Below are 27016 nucleotides of genomic sequence, written 5' to 3'. Positions count from 1 at the left end.
GAAATAAATATTCTGATCCAAGTATTTGGCTTGCCTTACTCATAAAAGCTGGACCCATGAATGAAGATATTGAAAGTCTCTTTCAGATTGAATGTGGATTGCAGGAGCTTGAAAAATGTATTTAGTTCACTTCTTGACTGAGACACTGGATGCTCATGGGGTTCTCCTTCCTATAACAATCCAGGTGGTAATGGGGATTGGACCCTTAAGGGATCTACCTTGATATCTTTCCCCAGTATTGCAGACAAGCATTTGATATCTGTCCATCCTTGACACACTCTGAGAGCAAAAAATTCAGTGGGGGTGTGAGAAGAATGTAATATAATAGGGGATGAACCAATAAACCTTGTCACATTTCAATAACCCAATCTGTGGCCAGCAGATGTTGCTCACCGGAAGAATACTGAATTTCTACCACCATGTAGCGAGGCGGTGGGCTACCCCACATGCCCTGCTGAGGGCCGAACCTCCGCTAACTCCAACGTGGGCGGAGCCACTGGGTCCGGAGCCCACCCCTCCGAGGTCACGGCCCCGACCTGGAAGTATAAAAGCCCGCCTGCAGAGCTCAGTGGAGCCCAGGCCGGTGGAGAGAGCAGACGTCCATGGCCGAGCTCCCGCTTGGGAAACAGCCGCAGGCCACGACCGGCCTGCTGACTCACTGGACCGGTCGAGCCTACCTCTTGCCAGGTACCCCGAGGAGGACCTGCCAAGCCTGCCCCGTGCCAGCTACCCCGAGGAGGACTGGCCAAGCCTGCCCCGTGCCAGCTACTCCGAGGACTAGCTGAGCCTGCCCCGTGCCAGTTACCCCGAGGACGAGCTGAGCCTGCCCTTCGCCACCTACCCAGAGGAGCCAATGCTGGTGGAGAGCACCGACGACAGGTAGACGGCCCAGGTACCATACAAGGGGGAGTGTGGAAGTAGCCTCTGGGTAGCCGACCCCAGTCTGGCTGCTGCACTGCCAGAGCAGATGTCAGTGTGTTGCGGCCAGGATCCCCACTGACCGCAGCGAGTTTCCGTCGCTGCTAGGGCCCCGGGCTGGGATGCAGTGGAGTGGGAGGGCCTGTGTCCCGCCTGTTACCCACTCCTTGGGTGGCAGACTCCCCACTTTTTCCCTGGCCTAGAGAGGCTGGGGGCTGCCACAAATTGACCCAGACCTTGCTTAAAGGCCTGGGTATTTGCTTGACTATTGGTTTGCTGCCCCGCCCTGACCTAGGGCCTGGGTTTCCACAGACTGACCCAGCCCCTGCTTAAGGGCCTGGGTAGTTGCCTGACTGTGTGAGTACTGCCCCACCCTGATTGGGGGCTCGGGGTTCTTTCCTGACTGTAGCAAGGCGGTGGGCTACCCCACAGCTCCGCTGAGGGCCGAACCGCAGCCCAAAGCTACTACACACCAACATTCATCTGCACCCATAGGCAATGGGCCGCAACTTCCTATATCGCTCTTGGGACACCACTTGCTGCTAGGGTAAACTCAGTAACCCCCATCTCTAGATGGTGGTATGTATTAGTGTGGTCTGCGGTAGCTAAGACTGGGGCATTATCTGTCAATTACTTAAGGGTTGCTACTGCCTCAGTGTGTTCTGTCCATTCCCATGGGACATCTTGCTTTAACAGCTGATACAGGGGGGCAGCTACTGAAGGCATGTTCAGGAATGTGATCTCTATGGTATCAATGAGCCCTAGGAAAGATCTATGGGTGGCAATTCTTGCTGGCAATAGCAATCTCTGTCAGCTCTATCTTTTGTTGTGCTGGTATCCGGCTTTCACTTGACGTAGTGATTCCAAGGAAGGAAACTTTCTAGGTTAATAGCTGTGCCTTGGTTAGGTTGCACTTGAGTCTTGTCCCTGGAACAGCTGTAGAAATCAGCCAATTTCTCAAGATGTTTCTTGAATGGCAATAGCAAGACTAATATCATCGACATACTGAAACAAAGCAGACAGGTTAGAAAAGATAGACAACTTCTGTTTCATTTGTTTGTGGAATATAAGGGACTATTGTGGAATCCCGGTGGGAACCTGTTTCACATTAATTATTGCCCCTTGAATGTAAATGCAAACTTATATTGGGGTTTCTCCCTTAAGGGCAGGCTCCAAAATCTGTTTGAAATATCAAGGGTAGAGAACAATTTTCAATCTGGGCTAAGTGATTTAAGGAAATCTGGCATTCTTGCAACTGTGGCTGCACATGGTGGGGCTCCTTGGTGAAGTTATTGATAATTAGTAGATAGATGCCACAAACCATCTGGTTTCCTGACTGGCCTGAGGTGCATTTCTGAACTACTATTTGTTCTAAAAGGGAGGTAGTGTTACCTGCAATATAAGGCTTTTCTTCACTGGGGAATGTGTACTGTTTTTGTGTGGGGAGGATCATTGCAGTATCCATTTACTACAGTCACATTTATGTTTGGTACGTGCTGCTACATTTGCTTCCACTAGAGACCTTAGGTCCTCATTAGAAGGGTGGTTCCTATATAAGACAGACATATCGTAAATAGCTGGTTTCTTCATCACTGCAGCACCATATGAGTCCAGGATAATCACGGGTCTGGCACCTTAAAATCTTTGTGGGAGTAACACGCAACAAGTGGTAAGTTAAATCAAGTATACAGCCACTAGTACCAAGAAGTCTGAGCCCAGTACATTTTGTTTTCAGGTAAGTTTACCAATTCAAAGCTATGAAACTTATGGATGTCCCCAATTTGTATTGGCACTAGTGGAGATAGAGTAGATGTCATAGGGTGGTCGAAATTGCAAATGAACTGAAGCTCAGCAATTTCTCTTTGGAACCTTTAAGGTAGCCATCTTACAGCAAAAATACTTCAGGACCAGACTCCAAAGAGAAACTGCTGAGCTTCAGTTCATTTGCAAATTTGACACCATCAGATCAGGATTAAACAAAGACTGTGAATGGCTATCCAACTACAGAAGCAGTTTCTCCTCCCTTGGTGTTCACACCTCAACTGCTAGCAGAGGACCTCACCCTCCCTGATTGAACTAACCTCGTTATCTCCAGACTGATTCTTGCCTGCATATCTATACCTGCCTCTGGAAATTTCCATTACTTGTGTCTGACGAAGTGGGTATTCACCCACAAAAGCTTATGCTCCCATACATCTGTTAGTCTTAAAGGTGCCACAGGACTCTGTTGTTTTTTAGCTGTGTTCAGTGAAAACAGTACATGTCATGGGGCTGTAATTGGCATTCCTGATCCTCTCCTTAGTCTTCAGGGTATTCATCCTCCTCTTCAACCTTGAAGGCTGAGGCCATATCTTGGTAGTTTAATGTTGCGATATCTTCCTATGAGTAATCTGTAGGAGCTGCAGCTATTTTGCTGGGAGCATCTAGAATTCACTTCACTGCTTCTGTTTAATTCTTTTTGAATTCACTTCTTCCTGACGAAGGAGGTTGGAGGTCAAAGCATCTAGCTATTCTCTGATTTGGCACAACTCTTGTTGCAGGGCCAGGAGCTTATTGAAGGAATGACTTTGGTTCTTGAATTGCTGCTGTTGTCGTTCGCACAGAAGTATGTATTCTCTCCTAGGAGCACCATAGTCTCTGTGAGATGGTTGTTTGGGGTGATTTACTACAACTTCTCCTCTCTAGGCCATGTCCAGAAAACCTCTCCTTAGTTTGGTTTGAATAGATCCTTTCTTGCTGCTATTCCCTCTCTCCTTTTGGGCCTTCTACCGTAATTGTGGCTTATGCTGCAGCTGCACTAGGCCTTCACTTACCTCATTTCTGCTGGTTCAGCCCAGCCCTCGTGGCACTGAGGCTTTGGTTAAGCATTGGCCAAAGCCAGTACTTTGGAGTTTGATTTCACAAACATTTCTACACTGTTCCAGATTGCCGGAACAAGAGAGTTGCTGACAAGCAAGCTAACAAACTGATGAAGCTGGTCAGATGGCATACCACTACTATCCCAAACGAATCCTAGTCTTTCATTAAAGGCATGGGGAGATTCCCCCGCCTGCTGTTTTTGGTTTGCAAACAGAGAAATGCAACCTGTCCAAGGTGCATTATTTGTTACACCTGTTTCACTTTGTGCTTAAAATTGTGTGCTCCTACCTTATAGTCAGGGAGTAGAGCACCCCACAGTCCTTTGTCCACAGTCATATGCAGTGCCCGCACTCAGTCCTGAAGGGGGATACGCACCATTTGGACCATTTGTGCTACCCAGAGAGTATGTAAGGATATCAGCTCTTCTTTCTGATCATTTTGATCTTGGTGGTGGTCATGACCCTTCTGCAAAGGCTGGGTGTAGTTATGGCATGACACGACTACTCTGAATCTGCCCCATTCTGTCTGTATTACCTGCTGGTGGAGCCCCATCCTGGCATCCCTCTGTGAAGGGAGTTCCTCTGGTCATTAACAGAGAAGTCCAGACTCGTTGAGTTAACCTTCTTCCTAGATTTTGTCAGTGACTGTAAGAGGATTTGAGCTTGTTGGACATGTCTCATACCTGTCCTATCCTGTAAAAAGATAGCACACTCCACAGAGTTGTCCAACCATTCCCTATCCTGCATGCCCAAAGTATTGGAGGGCATACTTTGATAAAGGCTTGTTCTTATAACACATCTCTTAAATTTTCCCAACTTGTTTCTGTGCTTAACTATTTGATCTTTACTGAGGTTTAGTGTCCTGAGCTCCACCAGCTCTGCTTCCTTCAATCTCTCAGTCAATGCAGGATCTGAATCTGGGCTGCAACTATTATTATCAGTATCCTCATATTCAGTATCTGTGCTTCCAACTGCTCCCTGGATCTAGTTGGCTCCTTGTGTTGTTTAACCACCTGCAGCCCTGGGTGGTGTCTGCTCACTCCTGATTACAGGACTCTCTTGAGGTGTGAGGTAAGGTGTAGAGCCACCTGGTTCTTTCTGAACCTGAGGGTTTATCCTTATCTTGGCTTCTAGCCTACACTATGGCTATTGGGATTTTTCCCTCTTCTGAGGGTACATTCACCGCTTTACCTTGCCCTCCCCCACTGTGAAAGAAGTGACTAGCTTCTCCATGGGCTGATTGGTGCTAGGCTGAGACACCAGCTCAGTCAGTGCTCTAGAAGCCAGAGTGGGAACAACTCTTGTCTCTGGTGTGAATACAGGCATTTCCCTAGGAGAACGTGAACTGTGCCTACTTTCCACAAGCACACAGCCAGTCTGGCGGCATTGAGGAAAAGTTGGAGCACTATCAGAGTACCACTTTGCTTCCCATTCCTCTCTGGTCATGCAATACATTTCCTGTTCCCTTGAGGAATTCCGCTGCACTGATAGCAAGGATCATGTAAAATTAACAATGTTACATTTACAATTAAGGGTTTTTTTGTCTATTTTGTTTCACTATTAAATGATTCAGTTTTAGATTTTGAACTGAGTCCATTTTAGAGCTGAGCAAACAGCAAATTTTTCTCAATGAAATTCTGGTTTGAAACAAATTAAAAATTTTTTTTTCAATGAATCAAGAGAAATTTTGGTTTTAATTGACCAAAACTTTTGATTTGACTTGAAACAAATGTGGTTTGTTTTGTTTTGTTTTTGTTTCAACTCAACTGAAACATTTATGGTTGAGTCTAAACTAATTTTTTTTTAGTTTCATTTTGATTCAGCCTTTTGAATGTCTTTCTCACCCCTCCCCCTTTTTTGAAATAAAAATACTGGTTTGAATTGAAAAATCAAAATGAAGTGTTTCAAAATGAAAAAATCTAAACAAAAAGTTTTCACTTTTGAATATTTTTCACCTGAAATCAAATTTGACAAGTAATTCTCCAAAGGAGCATTTTTGGATGCAAAAACAATTTCAACCATGTCCATTTTTTTCGTTTGGAATCAGCTAGTATGAAAATTTTCTTAATAAACCTTTTTGATGAAAAATGTGAAAAAGTTGGGAAAGAAAACTTACCTAAAATATTTTTGTTTTATTAACCACTTGTAGTGGTAATTCAGTGGTGGGCATTTTCTTTTGTTTTATATATATCTTTAAACTGCTGCAGAAGTAATATGTGCCCATCTAGTAATCATCACCTTGTTGCATATTTCAAAATCCCATTCTCAGTTTTACACTGTGAATTGTACCAACCACTGGATGCTTAGACACACAGCTTTGGATAAGTATTAGCATCTCTGTTCCAAAATAATGAAATGTTTCATATGCTTTTAATTTGCAAAACTTTGAACATATGGTTCTCAAATATGATATTTTGTCAGAAGGTTAGTCCATCACTTTTATGCGCTTCCTATTTTCAAATTTCCATGTGAAATAGCATTCAGCATTGTTAAAAACAACGAGGAGTCTGGTGGCACCTTAAAGACTAACAGATTTATTTGGGCATAAGCTTTCATGGGTAAAAACCTCACTTCTTCAGATGCATACAGTGAAAGTTACAGATGCAGGCATTATACCCATGAAAGCTTATGCCCAAATAAATCTGTTAGTCTTTAAGGTGTCATCAGACTCCTTGTTGTTTTTGTAGATACAGACTAACACGGCTACCCCCTGATACTATTCAGCATTGTTGTTTTTTCAGTGTAAGGTATCATATATAGACAGATAATTCAGTATGTGTATTATATAATTTATCTGATGTGTGTTCTAATATATACAAATCCCTACAATAAATTAATGTTAAGGTTGCAAAGTCAAGCATTCAAAATTTAGGCAACAATTAAGGTTGTTGCTGTGGAGTATTAATCCAGCTCCCTTGTGTGTATGCATTATGAGACCGTCTTTAATTACGTGATTTCAATTTTCTTTTTTCCCCCAGGACTCCTGTTTCAGTCAGTGAATAGGGTGGCTGAAGAAGGGGGCTGAATTAAAGTTGCATGGGCAAATGTGTCATGTGGCATTTTCTAAATTTTGAGTGTTTTTGACTTTGTAACCTGAAAACATTCTTTTAATGTTGTGTGTGTGGATAAAATGTGTGTAGGTAAAATATGTGTGTATATGTATAACTTCTATTCACTTCACTTTTTCCATTAATCTTCTGAAAAAAAGTGTGTTTACATCTTTACATCTTTTAAAAACTTAAAAGAACTATTCAACAATACACATTTACAGAATGAATTGATTTGCAACAGTCTGTGCAAAAATCACTGAATATGAGCAAATGAGTGGCAAACTTCAGAGGGAAACCTTCACCTCCATTGATGTTAATGGCCTTACACCACTGCTGCATATGATGACAAGAAATTTTCTTAGCCATCTGCATTCAGCTGTTTCTTGTCCATCTCACCACTTGAAGCAGTGTACCAACATATATCTGAAAGCATCAAGTGGGCCAAGAATGCAAGAAAGGTTGTGGTGCCCTAACATGACACTGCCTGAGCTATAGTACAGTCCTCTCGTCAAGCCAGCATCTGTTATTCACTGGTTATCTACATTATTCTCAGTCTAATTTCTGGGATGTTACAAAGAAACTTTTAAAATATATTATCCCCCAATAAAACTTAGTCTGAAATTATTTATTTTTTTTGTTGTGGAATTGAAATAATTGAATGTCTATGAAGCTAACAGACACACCATTAGGTTTCCCTTTCTTTGTATAGGGACCAAGTCAAGTAGTATCACTACAAAGTCCTTCCAGAAAATTACCATTCAGTTTAACTTGTGTGTTAGTGAGCATTTATGTTAGCTCTTCTTTTACTGGTCATGTCTACCTGGAGATCTTGCCTCTGTGTTCCTTAAATTTGCTAGGTCCAGGACACTTTACAGGCCATCCTCCCCTTTGCTCTCTATAGCCTTCCAGTCAAGCACCCGGTGCAGATCAGACCTGGCCTATATGGCATTGCCTAAATCAACTCCACACTGGAAGTGGCCAGTCTAGAGAAACGATGATCAAGTAGGGCTACATTGCTCGCCCCAATGCAAGCTACTTGAGTGCAAATGCTCTTCCAGTGCCCTGGGAGAGTGCAATGATCATGCAATCACATGCACAGATGTGGCAGGAAGCAGTATGAGGACACAACATGAGGAAGACCTTCTTAAGTCCTCAGAAATCTTACCAGGAGAGTAACCACAATCCTTCTATAGGATGCTTTCCTTCTTACTATCAATATATAGACTTTCCTGAGCTTTGTACTAATGCCAGGAACTGTTCCTCTATTTATTATCTCTTTATTTGATCTCTTCTGCTGCTTATCTGTTAAAGACTTACTCTTTGCCTACTAATGATGCATTAACATGAGATTTGTACCATGCACATCTTTTCTTTTATGCCACGTGCTGACTACTTGTTTTGTTCCTAGCTTTCTATAGTGCAACTCTTAACTTGCTTTTGTATTGCTGGACCCATCTTTTTAATTGAACTCCTTCAGTTAGGCTATTCTCTTCTCCTTTTTTACGCCCTCCTCCTAATCAGTTGTTATTCGCTGGCTTAGGTTAATTGATAGTAGGTGAGTCTATTGATTAATTAGGAATGTAAACACCTCAGTAGAAAAGAAACCAAAACTTCTAAATCTGACCTGATAAAATAATCTTTTAAAAGCTATAATTTAAAATTCTACAGAAAGGGAGCTTCCATTGAAATTTGGCCCTTCCACACAAAGTCCCCAAGAATGTTGTCTGCTGAGTTACTGATCAGTTTGAATTTTTGTCATAGATATGTATTTTTTTCTCTTGTGAAAACAAATAGATGAAAAATGCAGAGAAATCCTGCAAGGCGCTGCAGATCACAGTGCTCTGAAAAGCAGACTTTTTTGATGCTCTGCAGAATTCTGCAAATCCCTGTCCTGTAGGGGACATTGTAATTTTTGTTGTCTTCACTGCTGGCCATCATAGACAACCTCCCTTGCTCTGTAGGTTAGGACAACTTGTTACATGTAGCAGCTATCTTTTCTTTTTCTTTTTTTTTTCTTTTTGCAGCAGAGAAGCTCAGGTTCTTCAGACTCATACTGAGAGTGTAAGCCAACATCCAGACTAATGCTAAGGTTTCACCCTGTCCCAATCAATCTGTACAGCCTGTTAAACAAATGGTTATGCGACAGCCTCTTCTCTGGCAATCACTATGTAAGGATCATTCAAGTCTTCTTTTATCAATCTCCTTCTTTCCCACAAAAATGCTACTAACAGAAATGAAACAGATTCCTTCTAGTTAACAATAGTTTTTTAATTACATGTGGCTATTGAAAGCAGTTAGCCACTGGTTTCATTAGATAATGCCTTGGACTCCTTCAACAAACTAGAGGTGTGGTGTCCAAGAATATCAATATTTTATTCAGGAATGTCTGGAAATGTTACATTCACATGGTAAAGTGTCTTTATTTACTTTGAGAAATTCTGGGGGGAAAAATAGATTACAGTCCCATGCCTTTTAGCCCTCCATATGGACAGTGCTTATAAAGAGGAAATAAAAGAGAACCTGTATACGAGCCTCTGATTGCCCAATTGAAGAGCATGTGGCTTAGACACAGAGGTCTGAATATTTAAAAACCTGTATTTGGATGCCTGAGTGTATTTTAAGTGACTCATGGGCACTTAGATGCACAAATCGTATTCCAATACGGTGTTACTCTGTGTGAACAGCATTGTGTAATCTTTTCAATACCTTATGCAGATAAATATACTGAACTGTGCAAAGATCTTGGTTCACTTGAGTTTATGGAAAACATTAGCTGGCCTCAACTGCATCTTGACTTTCCTGTCCATTCCTGTATGTTTCCCCCTTTCTCCCCTTTGTTGCAAGGGAGCCCTTAATGGGGTAATGTCCCTGTTCTTCTAGCTAGATGGACAAAGATCCACTTGCATAAAGGTTTCAGTGGGTACACTGACTGGTTCTTTTTGCTCTGTTGTCTATACAGACCAAGAATTCACTGTAGATAAGACACAAACCAGTTTTTTGATTCTTTTTACAGCCTTTGAAATCTGTGTTAACAAGACACATACAGAAAGTAGAAAAGTTCCCTTTTACATTTTCTTATAACAACATATTTTATCTGCTCTCTAACATTATTTAATATATATTTATCTAACACATTTTGTTATACTTTTATTTACCCAATCATGTGGGTCTTAGAGGAAAATGTTTCTTGGAATGAAGATTGAATTAGAAATGTTATATTTGCATATGTGAGCAATATTCCTGTAATCACACAATATAATTTTAAAAAGTGTACTGATTTTATATTAGTTAGGTGATAATGTTCTATAGATACAGTTTATATTCATAGGACTCTAAATTACATATAAGAATTCATTCATCTGGTGCATATATCCATTATACTACCCATAACTCAGGCTACAATGGGGATTCTTCTTGTTTTCTTGAAAAAATACACAAATACGTGCTTGTGTTGCTGCAGAAAATACTTTTGGAAGTTATACCAGGCCATTGTGTCCTTAGCTAGTGGAAGAGTTATGGTAACTTAGCTCTGGACAATCTTGCCTGTTTACAATTCCATTTTGATTTAGCTTGTTGATAAAACTTTCAATCAGTCTGTATGGGAAGCAGTTTCTTGCTAAGTCATATTGCAAACTGTAGTTTTTTAATGTTTTGTTTTAATTTTTCCTCACTCTGGTTTACCCTATAAACATATAGTCTTGAAGCAATTTATATGATAGTTCAGGAAAATCTTATGCTGCTGTGTTTTTAGGATGAGCTTTCTTCCAACTAACTGCCTATTTTATTGGTGTGAAAGCGCCAACACTATTCTGATGAATGGTAGATATTCAATTCAAAACTTTCGTATTAGGAAGTTAGAAATTTGCCTTTAAGTAAAAATCAGGTACTATGCTTGCTTTTGACAATTTAATGTTAGGGATATTTTTCTATAATATTTCTCATTATGTTTCCCATCATGTCATCAGTGGGTAGGACTGTAGCATCTTTCGGCTGGTCCCTCAGATAATTTTAAAGTTGTATTACAAAGCAAATTGAAAATGTTATTGCCCGTTATGGTTCCTCTGTGAGGCATAAAGGCTGTCTCAACTTTTTTCAAAGTTATTATGGCTTCAGTTTTTACATTAGAAATATTAGGCAATCACTTTTCTCTCTTTGCTATAGAACACCACAACATTTTTGGAGGACTTACTTTGTGTGACATCACTATTTAAGTAACCTCAGCTGCATATTTCCCTCCCGCAAACTGAACATGGAAGAGGATGTTGATTTTTAGACTGCTTCAGAATCTGTCTGAAATATTCCAGACAATATAAAAGTGGGGGACAGAATGGAGGAGAGAGGAAAGCAGAAGAAAACATTTTAATGAAAAATACCCCCCTATAATTTGAAGGCATCTTTATATATAGAAATAAGAAATAAAAATGGCATTCTCAAACTGAAGCAATCAGGGAAAATATATAATGAAAAATGTTCTACATGAAAGAGTCCTTATTTGCTCAATTGGGCATGAATTTCCTCTCCCGGGTCTCTGTGTGTGTGAATACACTCACCTGTTCTTCACAGAAATTGCCTTTCAAAGTCTTTCTTGAATCAGGTCTGTTTTTAGAAAAAATGTGTTTGTTAAGCTTTGCTATAGTCAGGTCTGAGTCTGCATTATAATGGATAAAAATGAAGGAGTTTGGTTTACTTATGATTTATTCCCCTTTTGCTGTAACTATGTCAACAAAAGTAAATAAGAAAATAATTAAAGGATACTTTTAGGTGAATTTAGTTTTGCAGGCTTTTGGTGTACAAAAACCCGACATTTTTGTGAAGGCATACTAGAGGAAAAAAAAGGATGTACATCTGGAGCTTTCTCAGCCCTTACTTAAAAGCGTTAGGTTGCTGAAAGACTCTAATTCTGGAAAAAAATTACACATGTGTGTAACTTTATGCATCTGAGTAGTCCCACTGAGTTCAATGGAATTACTCACTTGTGAAGTTACTCAAGTCCATACATGTTTCTAGGATGGGTGCCAGAGACCGCTTTTCTGTCACATGCTTTAGTTAAAAAGGTAAGAAGCAAACAAAAATTAAACAAATTTAAAACAACCAGAGAATTGTAAATAGTCTGAATAAAATTTCTCATTCAATTTGGACCTGATCTGAAGCCCATTTAAGTGGTTGGGACCCTGTCCATTTAGTTCAATGGGTTTTGGATCAGGCCCTGTTTCTAATGCCTTATTTTTTCTCATGTCATAAACCTTCTAGTTCTGCAGTTGTCCACAGAGTCTTCCAGAGTAGGCATGACCTGAATTTCTAATGTAAAAAACCAAGAAGATAAAAATGACTTTAAAATAACAATGTTAGGCTTTCATTATAGCTCACCAAGAATCAGAAAAGGGGTCAAGTTCAGGTTTACTTGTTTAATTTTGCAGTTCACCTTTAACAAGAGAGACCTGACTTAACTTCATGACTATAGAAGTTATCTATAATGTGAGATATAAAAGGGGCAGTCTGAAAAAGTAAAATGATGTGTTCCTTGTTTCTGCATTCACCGTGAAAAAAAATCTCCATCATAGCAGGGAGGGCTTTGCAGCATTACATGGAAGGAAAATGGTGCCTAAAAGGATGTGAATAATGGATGAAAATTACTTCACATTCTTTTACTTTTGCTTGTGTGTCAAGGAAGATGGTTTAGAAAAGACTTTATTCTTCCATTGGGACACTGGGATGAAATTGAGGAATTACTCAGCTGAAAAGCAAGACAAAAACGACAACAAGGAGAAATGGCTACTGAAGGAGACTCTTCCTCCTTTGACTAGAATCAGGTGAGGGAGCCACCTGGATTGGGACGTGAAGAGGTGGATTGTGAACTTTGTAAGTGAAGAGCTGGAGGAGACACGCTTGGGTCTAAAAGTCTCATAAAAATTAAATAAAAACCCTGCAACAGAAATAGGGGTCTCAGAGGGGGAACAGCAGGGGATAATGTAGAAAGTCTCAGCATCTGTGTGCAGTGCCAGTATTGCCACTGGTACTGACATTGCAGAGAACAAGGAGGTGGGAGGATGCTCACATGGAACATGGCAGGCTGTCTGAACAGGGAGCAAGTAACATTAGTTACAGGGATTTTCATTTCCTATATCAAAAAGATATTAACAATGGTTTCAGTTGTTTTTCAAGAAAAGGTATCAGAGGGGAGGAAGGTATCCTCATGGAAAGAGCTGCTCTGAGAACTCATTTGCACAACAACCAGGAAATGGCATGGGAGAAACATTTGCACAGTGGGCAGCAGAACACCATCATTACTAAAGCAGGGAGAAGGGCAGAGATGTTAAAAGTGAAAGCAGCAATATATCATGGATGGTGCACATCAGTAGACATACTGTTGAGTGACATAAACTCTATTATCCTTTGCCAGCTGCACTGGCCAGCCCCTGTTGTGTTGTAAAATTTGTTATAAATGAAGTTACTGTAGCTGATAATGCTATTGACATTTTCATAGAACTCAGCTGTGACGCTGGGAACAACTCTGAGCAAGAGATGGTGTGGGAACTGTACCATTCCAGGAGTAGCCCTGGGAGCAGTGTGACTCACTTCTGAGTCACCATTTTTCCCCTGCTTCCCCCTTGCTGATACAGAGTAGTAATTTGTTCCTGGCTTATTTCAGCAGCCAGCTCTGGGAGACGTGAGGCAGGCATGATAGGAAGTGGCAATTTAGAAAGGATATTTGATGGTTGGTTTCGGTGGGTGTGTTGATATGGAGGGAAGCAATATCCTGTCCTCCTAATCCACCATTTACCTTTCCTTTTTCCCCAGTGTGGGTTTCCTCAGGAGCATCCCTCCTGTGCTCTTGGTTTGGCTTGACTGGGGATTCTCACAGCACACCTCCTAACCAGATATGAGAAACCCGTGAAAAAAATGCAGAAATTGGGCTTGTTGCTTGTTGTACCTTGTTGCTTCTTTTTTATTATCAGCTCCTGGCAAGCAGGGGCAAGGGGTAAGCAGGGGCAAGGGCGGAGAGAGTCAGGGGTGCACAGTGTGTCCACCACAGTCCCAGACTGCATGCCGGGGGAATCTAGTGTTGGGGTTCTTAGGGATTGGCTTGTTTTGGCCTTGTTTTGAAATGGGAATAGCTTGATTTTTGGCTTAATGTGGAAGTCAGGGTGCTTGTTTACCGCGTGAAAGTTGGCAACTGTGCTCCTAGCCCTACTTGCTGCTTCATCCTGCTTCTTCCCTCCCAAATGTTGCTAACCATTACTGGGGCCTCTTCTGGGCCCTGAGCTGCTTCCTTCTAACCTCCCATCCTGCATTATACTCTTCCTATCTGAAGGCTTCCTCTAGGGCCCCCTTACCCTCCTGGCTTCTGCTGCTGCCCCAAACTGGGGGCTTCCTCCAGGTGATTTCCACCCAGCCACTTCATGCTGCCCTTTATGTGAGTTTTCTCTGGGGCTCTTCCCCTTGTCAGTTTATACTTCCTGGACTGTGGCCTTCTCAGGACCTCATTGGCTGCCAGCAGTTCATGCTGCCTACTGCTTCCTTTCCTTGTTCCAGTATCTTCCTCCTCTGCAGGATCCAGACTGACCTGTGTTCAGTATTCCCAAACCCCAGGCAATCCTAATTCATAGAAGCTTTATGTATAGCTATAAAACCACATACATTGTAATTATAAAGATGGGAGGTGCAAAAGTGATTACACAGCAGTGCCCCAGTCAAGTAGGTCTGCAGGGAGCCCTGCCAATGAGCTATGGGGCTATGGATGAGTTTGTCTTCAACAGAGAGATGGCTTGCACTATCCCTCTTGCCACTCACATGGAACTAGGTACCGTTTAGCCAAAAATGTGCATCTGCTGTGCACATCTTTTTCTTTGTACAAGTATTTTGAAATTACATTTAGATTTTCAGACTATTACGGAGCTGCTTATTATTGTTCTGAGATCAGAAAGATATCACTATTATAAAACATATTATTGTCATAAAATGTCTGCCAACCCATATTTGTATGCAGTGTTGCAGCCGTGTTGGTCCCATTAGAGAGAGAAGGCAGGTGAGATAATATCTTTTATTGGACCAACTTCTGTTGGTGAGAGAGACAAGCTTTCAAACTACACAACGCTTCTTTAGGTCTGGGAAAGGAGCGTCACAGCTAAATACAAGCTTGATCAGATGGTTTAGCATAAGTAGTTAACACACATTCTAAGGAACCATTCTAAGGTGAAGTGGCCCTTTAACACCCCTGTAGTCATAGGACAAAAAGGGGCATTAGTGGGTTACAGATTGGATGATGGCTTATTACAACAGTGTTTTTATTATGACCATGGTGTTTTATGTCTAGCAAAGTTATGAATTTAGGTCCCTAAGCTCATCTATTGAAAATGTTGTGCAAGTTTTCTTTGAGGATGAGGACTGAGAGGTCAGAATATGGAGTGATTACTTTATAAAAAGTGTTCACCTACAGGTGATACAGTTTTTGTGTCTTTTATCATTTTCATGTGTGAGTTCATTCGAGAGCATAGTGATCGTCTGGTTTCACCCACATGGTGGTGGTTGGGGCATTTAGTGCACTGGATGAGGTACACCCCATGTTGTGATTGGCATGTGTAGGACTCATGGATTTTGAAAGGTGTGTTGTGGGGAGTGTTGATCCTTGTAGCAGTAGAGATAGGCCTGTAGGTTTTGCATCTGTTCTGGCAGAGTCTGGTGCTGCTTTGAGTTGGTGTCTCCTGGTCTATGTGGAGCTTGCTTCTGTTGATGAGGTTGGAGAGGTTGGGGGATTGTTGAAGGCCAGAAGAGGGTGTTCGAAAAGATTTCTTTCAGGATTGGGTCCCATTGAGTATGGGTTGTAGTTGTTTGATGATACCCCATACGGGTTCCAGTGTGGGATGGAAGGTGACAACTAGGGGTCTGTGGTTGGAGGGGATTTTATTTCTGTATTGAAGCAGGTTCTATTGGAGTATTTGGGTGGCCTGTTCTATGATGCAATCCATTTCTTTGGAGTGTCCTTATTTGGTAAAGGCAGTTTTGAGTGTGTTAAGGTATATATCCTGGACCTTCTCCTCTGAGGTATCTGAATGTCTGGCTGTAGATAACAGATTTCTTGGTGTGTTTGGGGTGGTTACTGGATCTCTGAAGATAGGTGTGCTGATCCATGGCTTTCTTCTATACGGTTGTCTGTGGGGTTCCATTACTGAAGCTGATCATGGTGTCCAGGAAGTTGATGCTAGTGTGGGAGTGTTTCAAACAGAATTTGGTGGAAAGGTGCTGGTTGTTGAAGTTGTGGTGGAAATCTAAGGGAGTTGAATTCATCTGTTCAGAGGATGAAGATATAATTGATGTATCTCAGGTATATCATTAGTTTTGTGTTGCATATGTCCATCAATTCTTCTTTAAGGTGGCCATCAAGCGTTTAACATATTGTGGGCCATTCTAGTACCCAGGGCTGTTCGCATCGTTTAGACAAAGTGTTTGTTGAATTTAAAATTGTTATGGTGAGGATGAAATGGATGTGTTTGGGGTGGATATCTGAGGGTTGTCCATTATCTTGCAAATATTTGAGGCAACCCATAGGACTGCAGTATGGGTGAATATGGACTCTGACCCTGATCCAGCAAAGCATTTCAAGTCCTATCAGATCAGCAGCTTTGACTTGGGCAGACCATAGAATCTGAGTTGATGAATCTGTTGTCCATCCTTATTACACCAAATATTTCATTATATAGGAAGGTTAAAAATTAAACTGTGTGATAGGCAAGCTCCAGCTGTCTTTGTCGAGGCACTGCAGTTTATCATCATCTTAGCTTTTGTGCATTACTTTCAACCAACAGTGCTCCCATAAACCAAATATGAAAGTAAATCCATCTTTTTCTTTTAGTCTTGTACAACAAATGTATGTATGGAATTTTCCCAATTATCTTCATAATTATCAGAACATGGAAAATCTCTTTACATTTAGTGACCTTGTGTAAAATTTTACACTAGTGGCAGTTTTCACACACTTCTTTTATAATTTGGTATGAAAACTGTAACTTTTTTTTACTAGTTCTGCCTTTGGATAAAGGTTTAGCAAGGAATAAATGATAATAGATCTTTGTTTCAAGCTAAATTGTAAGAAAGGACATGACGTATTTTTTTAGCCATTTTTACAAGGACTGTGATGTCAGTTTTATTGAGTTTCTTGGTTCTTGCTCAGTGAATGAGCTGTATCAGTGGAGGTCCTATGGTTGGTGAAAATAATATTGCCAATTTGATTACTTCCTTGAACTAAGGTCAATCATTTATAGTTTGTACATCTAATAACATATCACAGTTAATATTTTGATTGGTGGTCACATTTTTGCTTGAGATTTTTTAAAGTAGTTTTCTTTCCATAGAGAACTGATCTAATGAAATATAGCTTCTATTTACAGCGGGGTTTGTTTGCTTTAGTTTTGTCTTTTGAAACTATATACAAAGAAAAAGACATTTATCATATAGTCATATTGTAGCTGGTAGGGAGGGAAAATTTTCACTCTCGTCGTTTGCTCATAAAGTCTCTCAAAAGCTCTACAATTAACGATCAGTATCAGTACAGTCCCAGAAAAATCAAACTTATGTGCTCAATACTAGCCTCAACCTTTTAAAAAAATGGAATGTAGGTCTCCATGCAGGGGCGGCTCCAGGCACCAGCGCACCAAGTGTGTGCCTGGAGCGGCAAGCCTCGGGGGGTGGCCTGCCAGTCACCGTGAGGGTGGCAGTCAGGCTTCCTTCAGTGGCATGCCTGCAGGAGGTCCGCCGGTCCCACGGTTTCGGTGGCAATTCGGCGGCGGGTACACCGAAGGCGCGGGACTGGTGGACCTCCCGCAGCCACGCTGCCAAAAGCCGCCTGACTGCCGTGCTTGGGGCGGCAAAATACATAGAGCCGCCCCAGTCTCCATGCCATGTTCAGAGAAACCTTGGAGTACAACCTGACCCTGATTTAGCAAGGTGTTTAAGCACATTCCTAAACTTAAGCATGTGAATACTCTCATTAAAATTAGGACTGTTTTTAAGTACGTCACTGAATTAAGGTCTGTATGCATTTTGGACGGGTGGCTTCAGGCACCGGCGCAGCAAGCGCATGCCTGGGGGGCGGCAAGCCGCGGGGGGTGGCCTGCCGGTCACTGTGAGGGTGGTAATCAGACTGCCTTTGGCGGCATGCCTGCAGGAGGTCCGCTGGTGACGTGGTTTTGGCGGCAGTTCGGCAGCGGGGACGCCGAAGGCGCAGCACTGGCGGACTTCCCACAGGTGTGCTGCCGAATCTGTGTGACCAGTGGACCTCCCACAGGCGCGCTGCCGAAAGCTGCCTGACTGCCATGCTTGGGGCGGCTAAAAACATAGAGCTACCCCTGATTTTTGGATGAATTGAAGTCAGGAAAAATAGGGTCTTCTTGCTTTCATGTGGAGTGCCACCTCTTGCTCAGGCCATCTATGGAATCTATTCCTGGTTGCTTGTGCATCTGACATGGTACTGACAGCGAGCAGAAGCACAGGACTTGCCTATCCCCTAATGGAGGGAGTCAGAGGAAATGCTCCAAGAAGTTCCTCTGTTTTCCTTTTTCTAGCCCATTTCAAGATTTTTTTGGGGTGTGGGGAGGGAGGAGGAGAAGAGTATTCTGGGCCTACATTAAACTAAGATTTATGGGGGTTGAACATTATAGTGATCTGCCTCTCCCTTAACCAAAGGACATTGCAAGATCAATACACTAAAGCCTTGTCTACTTAGGCAGCAATGCATAGGATATGCATTGCTCCCTACAGTGCAGAAAGGCTCTCTAGTAGCTCCCTGTGGTGTGAAAAGGCTTCAGTAGCGGGGAGCTGCCAGAACCTTTCCCTGCTGCCACCCATCCTTCCCAGCAGTGAGGAAAGGTTCTGGCAGCAGAGAGGCAGTGGGACATTGCACTGTTAAAAGTAGCAGTGTAGATGTGGGAAGTATTGCTTGGGTGTGTAGAGAGCCATGCAGGGTATATACCCTAATGTTTTGGCATGTCTTTACTCACCTAAGAAGTGCTCACTATCTACACTGCTATTTACACCCGTGCTACAGGGGTGTGCAGTGTGCGTACCCTACATGGTACCCTAAGTGTAGACGAAGCTTAGGTTAACAAATGTTAGGCTAACATGGAAACATTGGACTGGGCAAAGATGACCCTGAACCAAAACCCCATTTCTGAACATCCTCAAACTTCAGGATTGTCCTAATATGAACCCAGACCTGAAGTTTGTAAGTGATCATTATATTTACGATGGGTTGAACTAAAATGCAATTCTGAACACTTCTGGTATTTGAAATCTGGATCCTAATTCAAATGTCGTAGCTTGAGGCCATGTCAGATGGAGAGGGCGGAATTTCACAGACAGGTTATTGCTATACTAATGTATTGGATACATTTGTTGTAGGAATCAATTGGGCAAAATCCAAAATATTTTTGTCTTATATTTAAAGTGCATAGCCTCCAGTTCTACCAATCAGAACATACTGGGTTTCAACTCCCATGTTATGAACAAAATTGAGTTTGCTCCCTTGTCCTCTGCAGGCTATTAACCAAATCATTTCTGATAATGTCTTATCTAACTTGTTCTTCAATATGTGAGGTTAATTGTGAAAAAGAATGGTTGTATATTTGTGAACATATATATTTCTCAGTGAAGATGAACCATTTTCAGTTGTATTTGAAATAGACAATGTATTCTGTATCAGTATATTGGAAAATTGAACATCACTGCACATCTAATCCCTCTCATTCCATATGATTTGGCCAGTAGAGCTATTTCATTTATTATAGGTCCGTTAGAGAGAGCACTTCTCAACTCTGTGCTGCAACTGAATTCCTGATCATGGCTTAAAGGGGCATTGTTCATTGATTAGCATTGTGAATATTAATTACAGCCATGTGCACTGTTATGATATCTGTGGATAATTGTATCCTTATTATAGAGTTATCAGACTCAACACTTGAAAAGGCTATATCATTGCTTTTCTAAAGCAACTCTAGCTAAATCTTCTTTTTAATCTCCTAAATTGCAAAACACATCGGTGCTCAGAAGAAAGGCAGAAGGCAGAGTAGTGTGACTGTTGTGTAAGCAGTGGTAGAAATATCAGCAAACTAAATTAAAAGCCTCATCTCAATAAATAGTTTGCTTAGTTTAAATTCTCTTTAACTTAATGCAGTATTAATCTTGTAGAATTGCTGCTATCGCTAACACTGTTTATAATACAGTAATATTAATTTAGAAAAACAACATAGAAATACCTTAATAATTACCCTCCACTCATGGTACCTTCTTGGCATTTAGCCACTGAAGAATCCAGGGGAGTTCTGTGCTTTGGTCTTTCCAGATTTTATATCAGATATATATTTTACCACAATTGAGTACAGAAGGAACTTTTATGCTTATTCAAGGCTAAATCCTCAGCAGGTATAAACTGTCATAACTCCACTGAAATCATTGAGGTTATGCCAGTTTACATCAGCTGAGGATCTGGCCTTTATTGTGAATTATAATATTATAGGTGGGGCTGGTAGCATCACCTATTATTAAGGTTGACCTACACTTCCCATTAGAAGCCCCATTTTCAGATGCCACAAATGTTGCCAACCTAACCATTTAGGCAGATTTTTTTTTTAATGTTCGGTGTCTGCTTCAACCTGAATTTTTGTGGAAAATTTCAGCCAAAATGTGTCAGCCATTTCTGAGAATGAGGCTAGGGGAAAATATGTTGTTTTGCCCATGTTAAAAAAAATCTGGTGATCTTCTCTTTGATAAGCTCAAATGCTCCATGCCTTGGTGCCAACCTACTATTGCTATCGGTTGCTCCATTAGGAGAGAATATTAATTCTATGCAACCTTAATTCAGCCTCCTTGTTGTTATACATTATGACACAGCCTTTAATTGCATGCTTACATATTATGTTTTCCACAGAAACCCTTTCTCATTCAGTGCACAGGATGAACCTACCCTTGGGATGAATCAGGATTGGGTAGAAAAATTGTTTCTAAGACTGCTGCCTCATTTGTTGCAGAAGTTGGAAGGTGTTCACGGAATGAGCCAGGGGATTGCAGGGAGAGAAAAGATGCTACTCTAAAGAATTGGACCCCATCCCTGCTTCTGCCACATAGTTCATATATGGATATAACTTTTTATGGATGGGGAAAACTGGTAAAACCTATTTTTTGCCATGGAATGTCCATTTTCTGTCCCCGGCTTTTGCATGAGCAGTAACATTGTGATGACAGACATAACCACTCATCACTCCTTCCCCTCCAGTTCCTTTGTATACTTAGGGGGAGTAACTTGTCCTGGTTGTCATGACAACAGCTGCCTTTGATAACTGATTTACCTCAGACGTCCTGGTACATTATTACAAAGAAGGGTCTCTGGGGAGACTGTAGGGAAAGCAGCCTGACTTTGGCTGGGTGCCTGCTGTGCTCCTCTGACTTTGTACTGTGGTAACTTACACCGTTTCTTTTCTAAGGGTAATTGTTACTTTTCTTTTTTTTAAAAAGGGTTACATGAAAAGTCCAGCTCATTTTCAATTATATTTGTTTATTTGCTTCTTACAAAGTTGGGGCTGTGGCTTTTGTGAATATTTACCTTTTCAAAAAAGCAAGAAATTATAGCTGAGTCGCTACTCAATTTTCTGTTTCACAGTTTCAAAAAAGTAGTTTCCAGTTTGCAGTAAAACTGAAGTTTCATTAAACATGTTTTGTTCTACTACAGTATAATTTAAATATTTTCAATACGTTGGTCAACATGACATTGAGTGGTGAAATATGGAGCTTCATAAAGATAACAATGGGAATAAAATATACTTTGAAGACAACGTTGGTCCATAAACAACACTATTTCAGGGTCTACGAGGCATTTGCTGCCCCCATCAGAGACCATACTGCCTTGTTGCACCTTCCCTCCAGGAAGGTATACTGCTAGAAGGAAAGAACAGCAAGTTCAGACTTTAAGTATTGCCTAGTGAGGCCTCCCATGATCAGCTGCAGGCAGAACCAGCAAGAACTGGCCCTCCATCATCTAGAAAGGCTGAAGCAGACAGAGACCAATCCAGACAAAGACCAGCAGGCCAGATAAAAATGGCTAGCTGCTTCTATTGGGGCCAATTTTAAGTGAAGCCAGGATAGGGAATGAAGACTTTCATTGAACTAATCAAGTTATCTGGCCTGGTCGGGGGCCTAACCTTGAAAATATTTGCTTTCAATCTCTGTAAAGAACTATTGCTTATATTAAGGACTTTAATGCCCAGTGGCTACTTTGAGTTCAGTGTTAATTTGTTATTTTGTAAACCTCTGGTGAACCAGCTCCATGTAGCACCAGGCTCTGGTGAGCTCTTGCCAGCACTTAAGGGGAAAACATTCTGCCTATTAAAACAAACAAACAAAAAACAACAAGGAAATTCACCAGCAAAAACTTCATTTAATGTTAGTTAAGGCTGTTTTCATCAATAAACTAAGACATACAAAATTAGGAAATACAAAGTTAAGTATTAAATAGGACTTCAGTAATGGAGTGGAGAGTATGCTTATAAAATTTGTTGCTGACAGCAAGCTGGGAGGGATTGCAAGCACTTTAGAGGAAAGGATTAGAATTCAAAAGGAAGAATTGTTCCGAAATCAATAAAATGAAATCAAGAAAGACATATACTTAGGAATGAAAAATCAAATGCACAAATGCATAATGGGGAATAACTGGCTAGGCAGCAGTACTGCAGAAAAGGACCTGGCAGATATAGTGGGTCACAGATTTAATATAAGTCAATAACATGAGTCAGTTGCAGAAAAGGCTAGTCTTTTGGAGTTTATTAACAGGAGTGTCATAGCTAAGACACGAGATAATTGTCCCATTCTACTTGGCACTGGTGATATCTCAACTAGAGTATTGTCCAGTTTTAGGTAACAAATTTTAAGAAATATGTTGACAAATGGGGGAAAGTTCAGAGGAGAGCAAAAAAAAAAAAAAAGAGTTAGAAAACATGATTTCTGAAGAAAGGTTAAAAAATTTGGGTATGTTTAGGTTTGAGAAAAGAAGACTGAGGGGGGTACCTGATAAGTGTTCCCTGACTTCTTTATAACAGCTCTTAATATTTTTGATCAGTTGTTCTTCATGTCCACTGAAGGTAGGACAAGAAGTACTCAGGTCAATCTTCAGTAAAAGTCATTTAGGTTCAATATTAGAAAATTTTTCCTAACTGTAAGGATAGTTATGTACTTGAACAAGTTACCAAGGGAGATTGTGGAATTCCTGTCACTGGAGGGTTTTAACAACAGTTTAGACAAACACCTGTCAGGGATGGTCTAGGTATATTTGGTATTGCATAGGTGTGAGGGAATGGACTACATGATCTCTTGAGGTCTCTTCCTGCACTACATTTTTATGATTCTTTGAAAAGTCTGTGAAGTCAAGTACTTTCAACTAAGAAAATGTCAGAATGAACATTGCCCATACAATGATTGTTTGGAGCTCTTGTACACATGCATTATGATACAGCCTTTAATTACATGAGCTCTTTTTTTGTTTGTTTGTTTGTTTTACATAAGACCTCTGGTTCATTTAGTGCCTAGGAAGCGCCTACTCTGGGGATGAATTGGGGTTGCTAAAGGGAAGTTATCATTGTACAAGGGCCCTTATGTTTAAGGCTTTTCCTACACTCACCTTTATGTCTTCCACATACTGTAATAGTATTAGCACCCAGTTTCGAAATACGGTGTAACGTGAGAAGTCACACTTTTAAATAAAGGATTTATCCTAGCAGTAATAGAATTTTCTTCTACTGCAGAAAGATGATCTATTAGTCTAAACATATCCATGCATATTACGTAAATAAAGTTAATCAGAAGCTGCATTTTATAATTTGTTTAGCCTTGCAATAAGCAAGGTGAAGAGTAATTTATGTAGAGTTATCTGTGCTTAACAGACATTGACCATTGACAGTAAATTCACAAATAAAGGACTTTCTTTAGATTTAATATTTTGTATGCCATCTCTTCAATGGAGGAGGAGATTTAGCTGTAGCTGCCTCAGAGAACTAAGTGGTCGTAGGGGCCAGTTTACATCATTACCACCTCTGACATTACATCCTACTGGAAAAGTTCAGAAATCCCAATACTTGACATTGATTGTGTCTCCTTAGAAAAATCACCTCTCTATATAAATCTTTAAAGGATCTGTTGAGGTGCTATTTCACCCTTTAGTTGGCAAATGCATAGATATATGCTGAGCTAAATACCATCCAAAATGCTTTTATTGGTTCTTTTAAACTAGAAGTTAGGAAAGGATTAATTTTGCTGCCAGGACTAATTGTGGCGTTGCTAAATGCAGTACAGGAATCATTATTTTCTTTGGTACCTACACAGGTATTGATATTAGCATCTAGTTACATTACTTTTATGGCATTGTAGCTACCTTTGATCATTCACTCTTTAAGGAGATTATAGACTCCGATTGTCAGGCTGTCGCAATAGCTGGAAATAATGAAAAATGTCCAAGATAGCCCTAATATAGATTATTTATACTGGAAGAAGAAAAAAATTGTTCCTTTCAATCAGTGGAGAATATGACAGTTATTTCAAGGCATTTGTAACATCCAGTGACAACATTTAAAGTAGTAGGACTTGATCCTAATAGGCTTCCCTAAACTTTCTTCCTCTTGTTTCCGTTCTTTTGTACCAAACTGATTCAGCATTGTGCTTTTTTTCCTATTGGCAGATTTTCTTTTGTAATAGAAAATGTATCTATTTGTATGTATATACACTGTTGGACTATCATATATGTACACAAAGGTATATGTAAAGGTATATGTACATTTATAATCAGGTCATATAAATATAGAGAAACAAATTTCTTTTTAAGAAAGTTTAATGAAAATGCTTCATACCATTTTTCAGAGTGAGATAGAGTTTCAACTAGGTCCACATAAAATGGAGTTGCTAATGTGCTAACGGTATATTTCAAATACTGTGGTTCAGAGTCTCAGCTGGTGTACATTGGTGTAGCTCCACTGACATCAATCAGAGTCTGTCTCTGTATCTTGAAATATTACACAGATTGTAGGAAGTCTGTATTCATGATGTTTTAAGTAATTGAGTAGGGAAAATACATGTGTGTCTTTCTTTTGGACTAGAGCAATACAATTTTGATTGGTAAACTATGTCAAATTGCTTTAGAGAAATAAATTTCATAAGACTACTTGCACCCTTACATACTGTATGTGTTGTCTTAAATATATAATATGACATAATTGTTAGACAAAATAAACTAGGAGTAAAATTATATACAATCAGTGTTGGCCAATAACGTAAAATATCAACTACTAATTTCAAATGTTAATAATAATCCAACCACTTTGCACTAGCAGAAATAGTTTGAAGGGAAAAAAAATGAGAATACTGCTATATTAAAAGTGTGAAGCTGACACACACAGTACCCTCTAAAGTATCTCAAGGCTTTTTTCCATGTCTTCTATGCTCCGATGATTTTTTCATTATGTGCTGTCAGATGAAAGGCGTTTCTAATTTTCACAGATTACATGAATTGAATATGCAGTGCACATCTTTTACATTTAGCAACTCACCAGTGTAGTTCTATAGAATTATTAAAAATACTCTAGATTATAGCAATTTAAAAGCTATCAAACTGTATTGTGTCTGGCCCTTTTAAACCACTTGCAAAGATAGTTCAAAATGTTTACATAGGTGTGGTGATAATGAAGTGGACATTCGTTGTGGTGCTTCTAATATCATGTGGAATGTATCCCAACATTGAAAAAGCAATAGTACAACAATTCAAAGTATATAATATATGATATCTATGTAATCGTTTTTCCACTTAATATAAGCAAAGTGTGTATTCATCATATTGAATGCACTATGACACTTTAGCAGTTGATGCTTGAAAATGTAAGCTGGTGGTTTGCACACATGCAAACCCACCTCTATTCAGCAAAACAGTTAAGCACCTGTTTAAGTCCCATTGACCTTAATTGGACTTAAGCACATATTTAGTTATCCATGTGCGTAAGTGCATTGCTGGATTGGGGACACACAGAGAGAAATTGTTAAAAGATGTTAAATAGTAATATGTATATGTAACAGTTTTGTTTTCTATAATGTTTGTTTCAGGCTGACAAGAAAGAAAAGAGTAATGCCCTGAATATTGCAATAGATAATATGTGCAAGACGACAAGAAACCTTCGCAGACAGGTAAAGAGCTTGGGGACAAAAAGATGGGAAAGCAGATTTATCTAAATATTATTTTTCCTGCTTTTGATATCATTATAATTTTTAAAAAAGAGAGGAATTCTCATTCAGAGCATTTATAATGTTGTCATAACCCTGCAAAGATCTAAGATTATGAATAAGGCCCCAGAAGTGGATCTGGGTGCATATATACTGTGACAAAGTTCTGTCCTTGACTCCGTGGGTTCTGCATTTCCTGACAGATTTTTGCTAGCCTCAGAGGCTCACTGTGACCCTCCACATAGCCCTTCTGTCTCTAGAGGCAAGGGTCACAGTCTACTGAGCCATTTTCATCATAAGCCAGCAAGGCAGGTGAGGAGAAACAACCCTCCCTCACGCAGTCTCTGTTGTCTCCCAGTATCAGTGATTAATCAGGGAGGGGTGGGGGAGCCCGGGCCCGCCCTCTACTCCGGGCTCCAGCCCAGGGACCCTAAACTTAGCAGCTATGAAAGCTGACTTTTTGGAAATAGGGCATGTACAATTCCCTGGGCTACTTCCCCACAGCAGCCCCCACTCAATATCTTCTTCACAATTACCTCAAGGCCTCCTTCCTTGCACCTGATATGGATTCATACTACTTCATTCCTCCAACAGCACAGCTCCCTCCTATAGCTCCTGACACCCACACCACACTGACTAACTGGGAGGCTTTTAACTAGTTCCAGCCAGTCCTTGATTGGCTTCAGGTGTCCCAATCAATTTAGCTGTCTCTCCTGCCTTCTAGAAGGATCTTAATTGGTCTCAGGTGTCTTGATTATCCTGGAGCAACTGCCATTTGGTTACTATGGTACCAGGGATTTGTTTAGTCTGGGGTTAACATACCTGTTCCTCACTACTTTACTGTAGCCATCTGGCTTGCCCCATTACATATCCCCCCCTCTGCTCAACACCATAGAGTTGGGCAACTTGGGACGCCAGGCAATGTGCTCGTGACAGACAATCAGCATTGCC

General features: G+C 40.6%; 1 protein-coding gene across 1 annotated transcript in view; it reads left to right on the top strand.

Annotated features, from left to right (window-relative positions):
- The window catches only part of CTNNA3 (catenin alpha 3), a 960805-nt gene that overhangs the window by 486672 nt on the left and 447117 nt on the right, over positions 1-27016 (top strand). Inside the window, exon 8 of the mRNA XM_034775301.1 lies at positions 25949-26029. Coding sequence (XP_034631192.1) covers positions 25949-26029 — 81 coding nt within the window. The remainder of the gene's footprint in view (positions 1-25948; positions 26030-27016) is intronic.

Source organism: Trachemys scripta, chromosome 7 (genome assembly GCF_013100865.1).
Source record: "Trachemys scripta elegans isolate TJP31775 chromosome 7, CAS_Tse_1.0, whole genome shotgun sequence".
NCBI lineage: Eukaryota > Metazoa > Chordata > Testudines > Emydidae > Trachemys > Trachemys scripta.
Note: the sequence above shows the minus strand (reverse complement) of the source record. Positions and strands in the feature narration are given on the sequence as shown.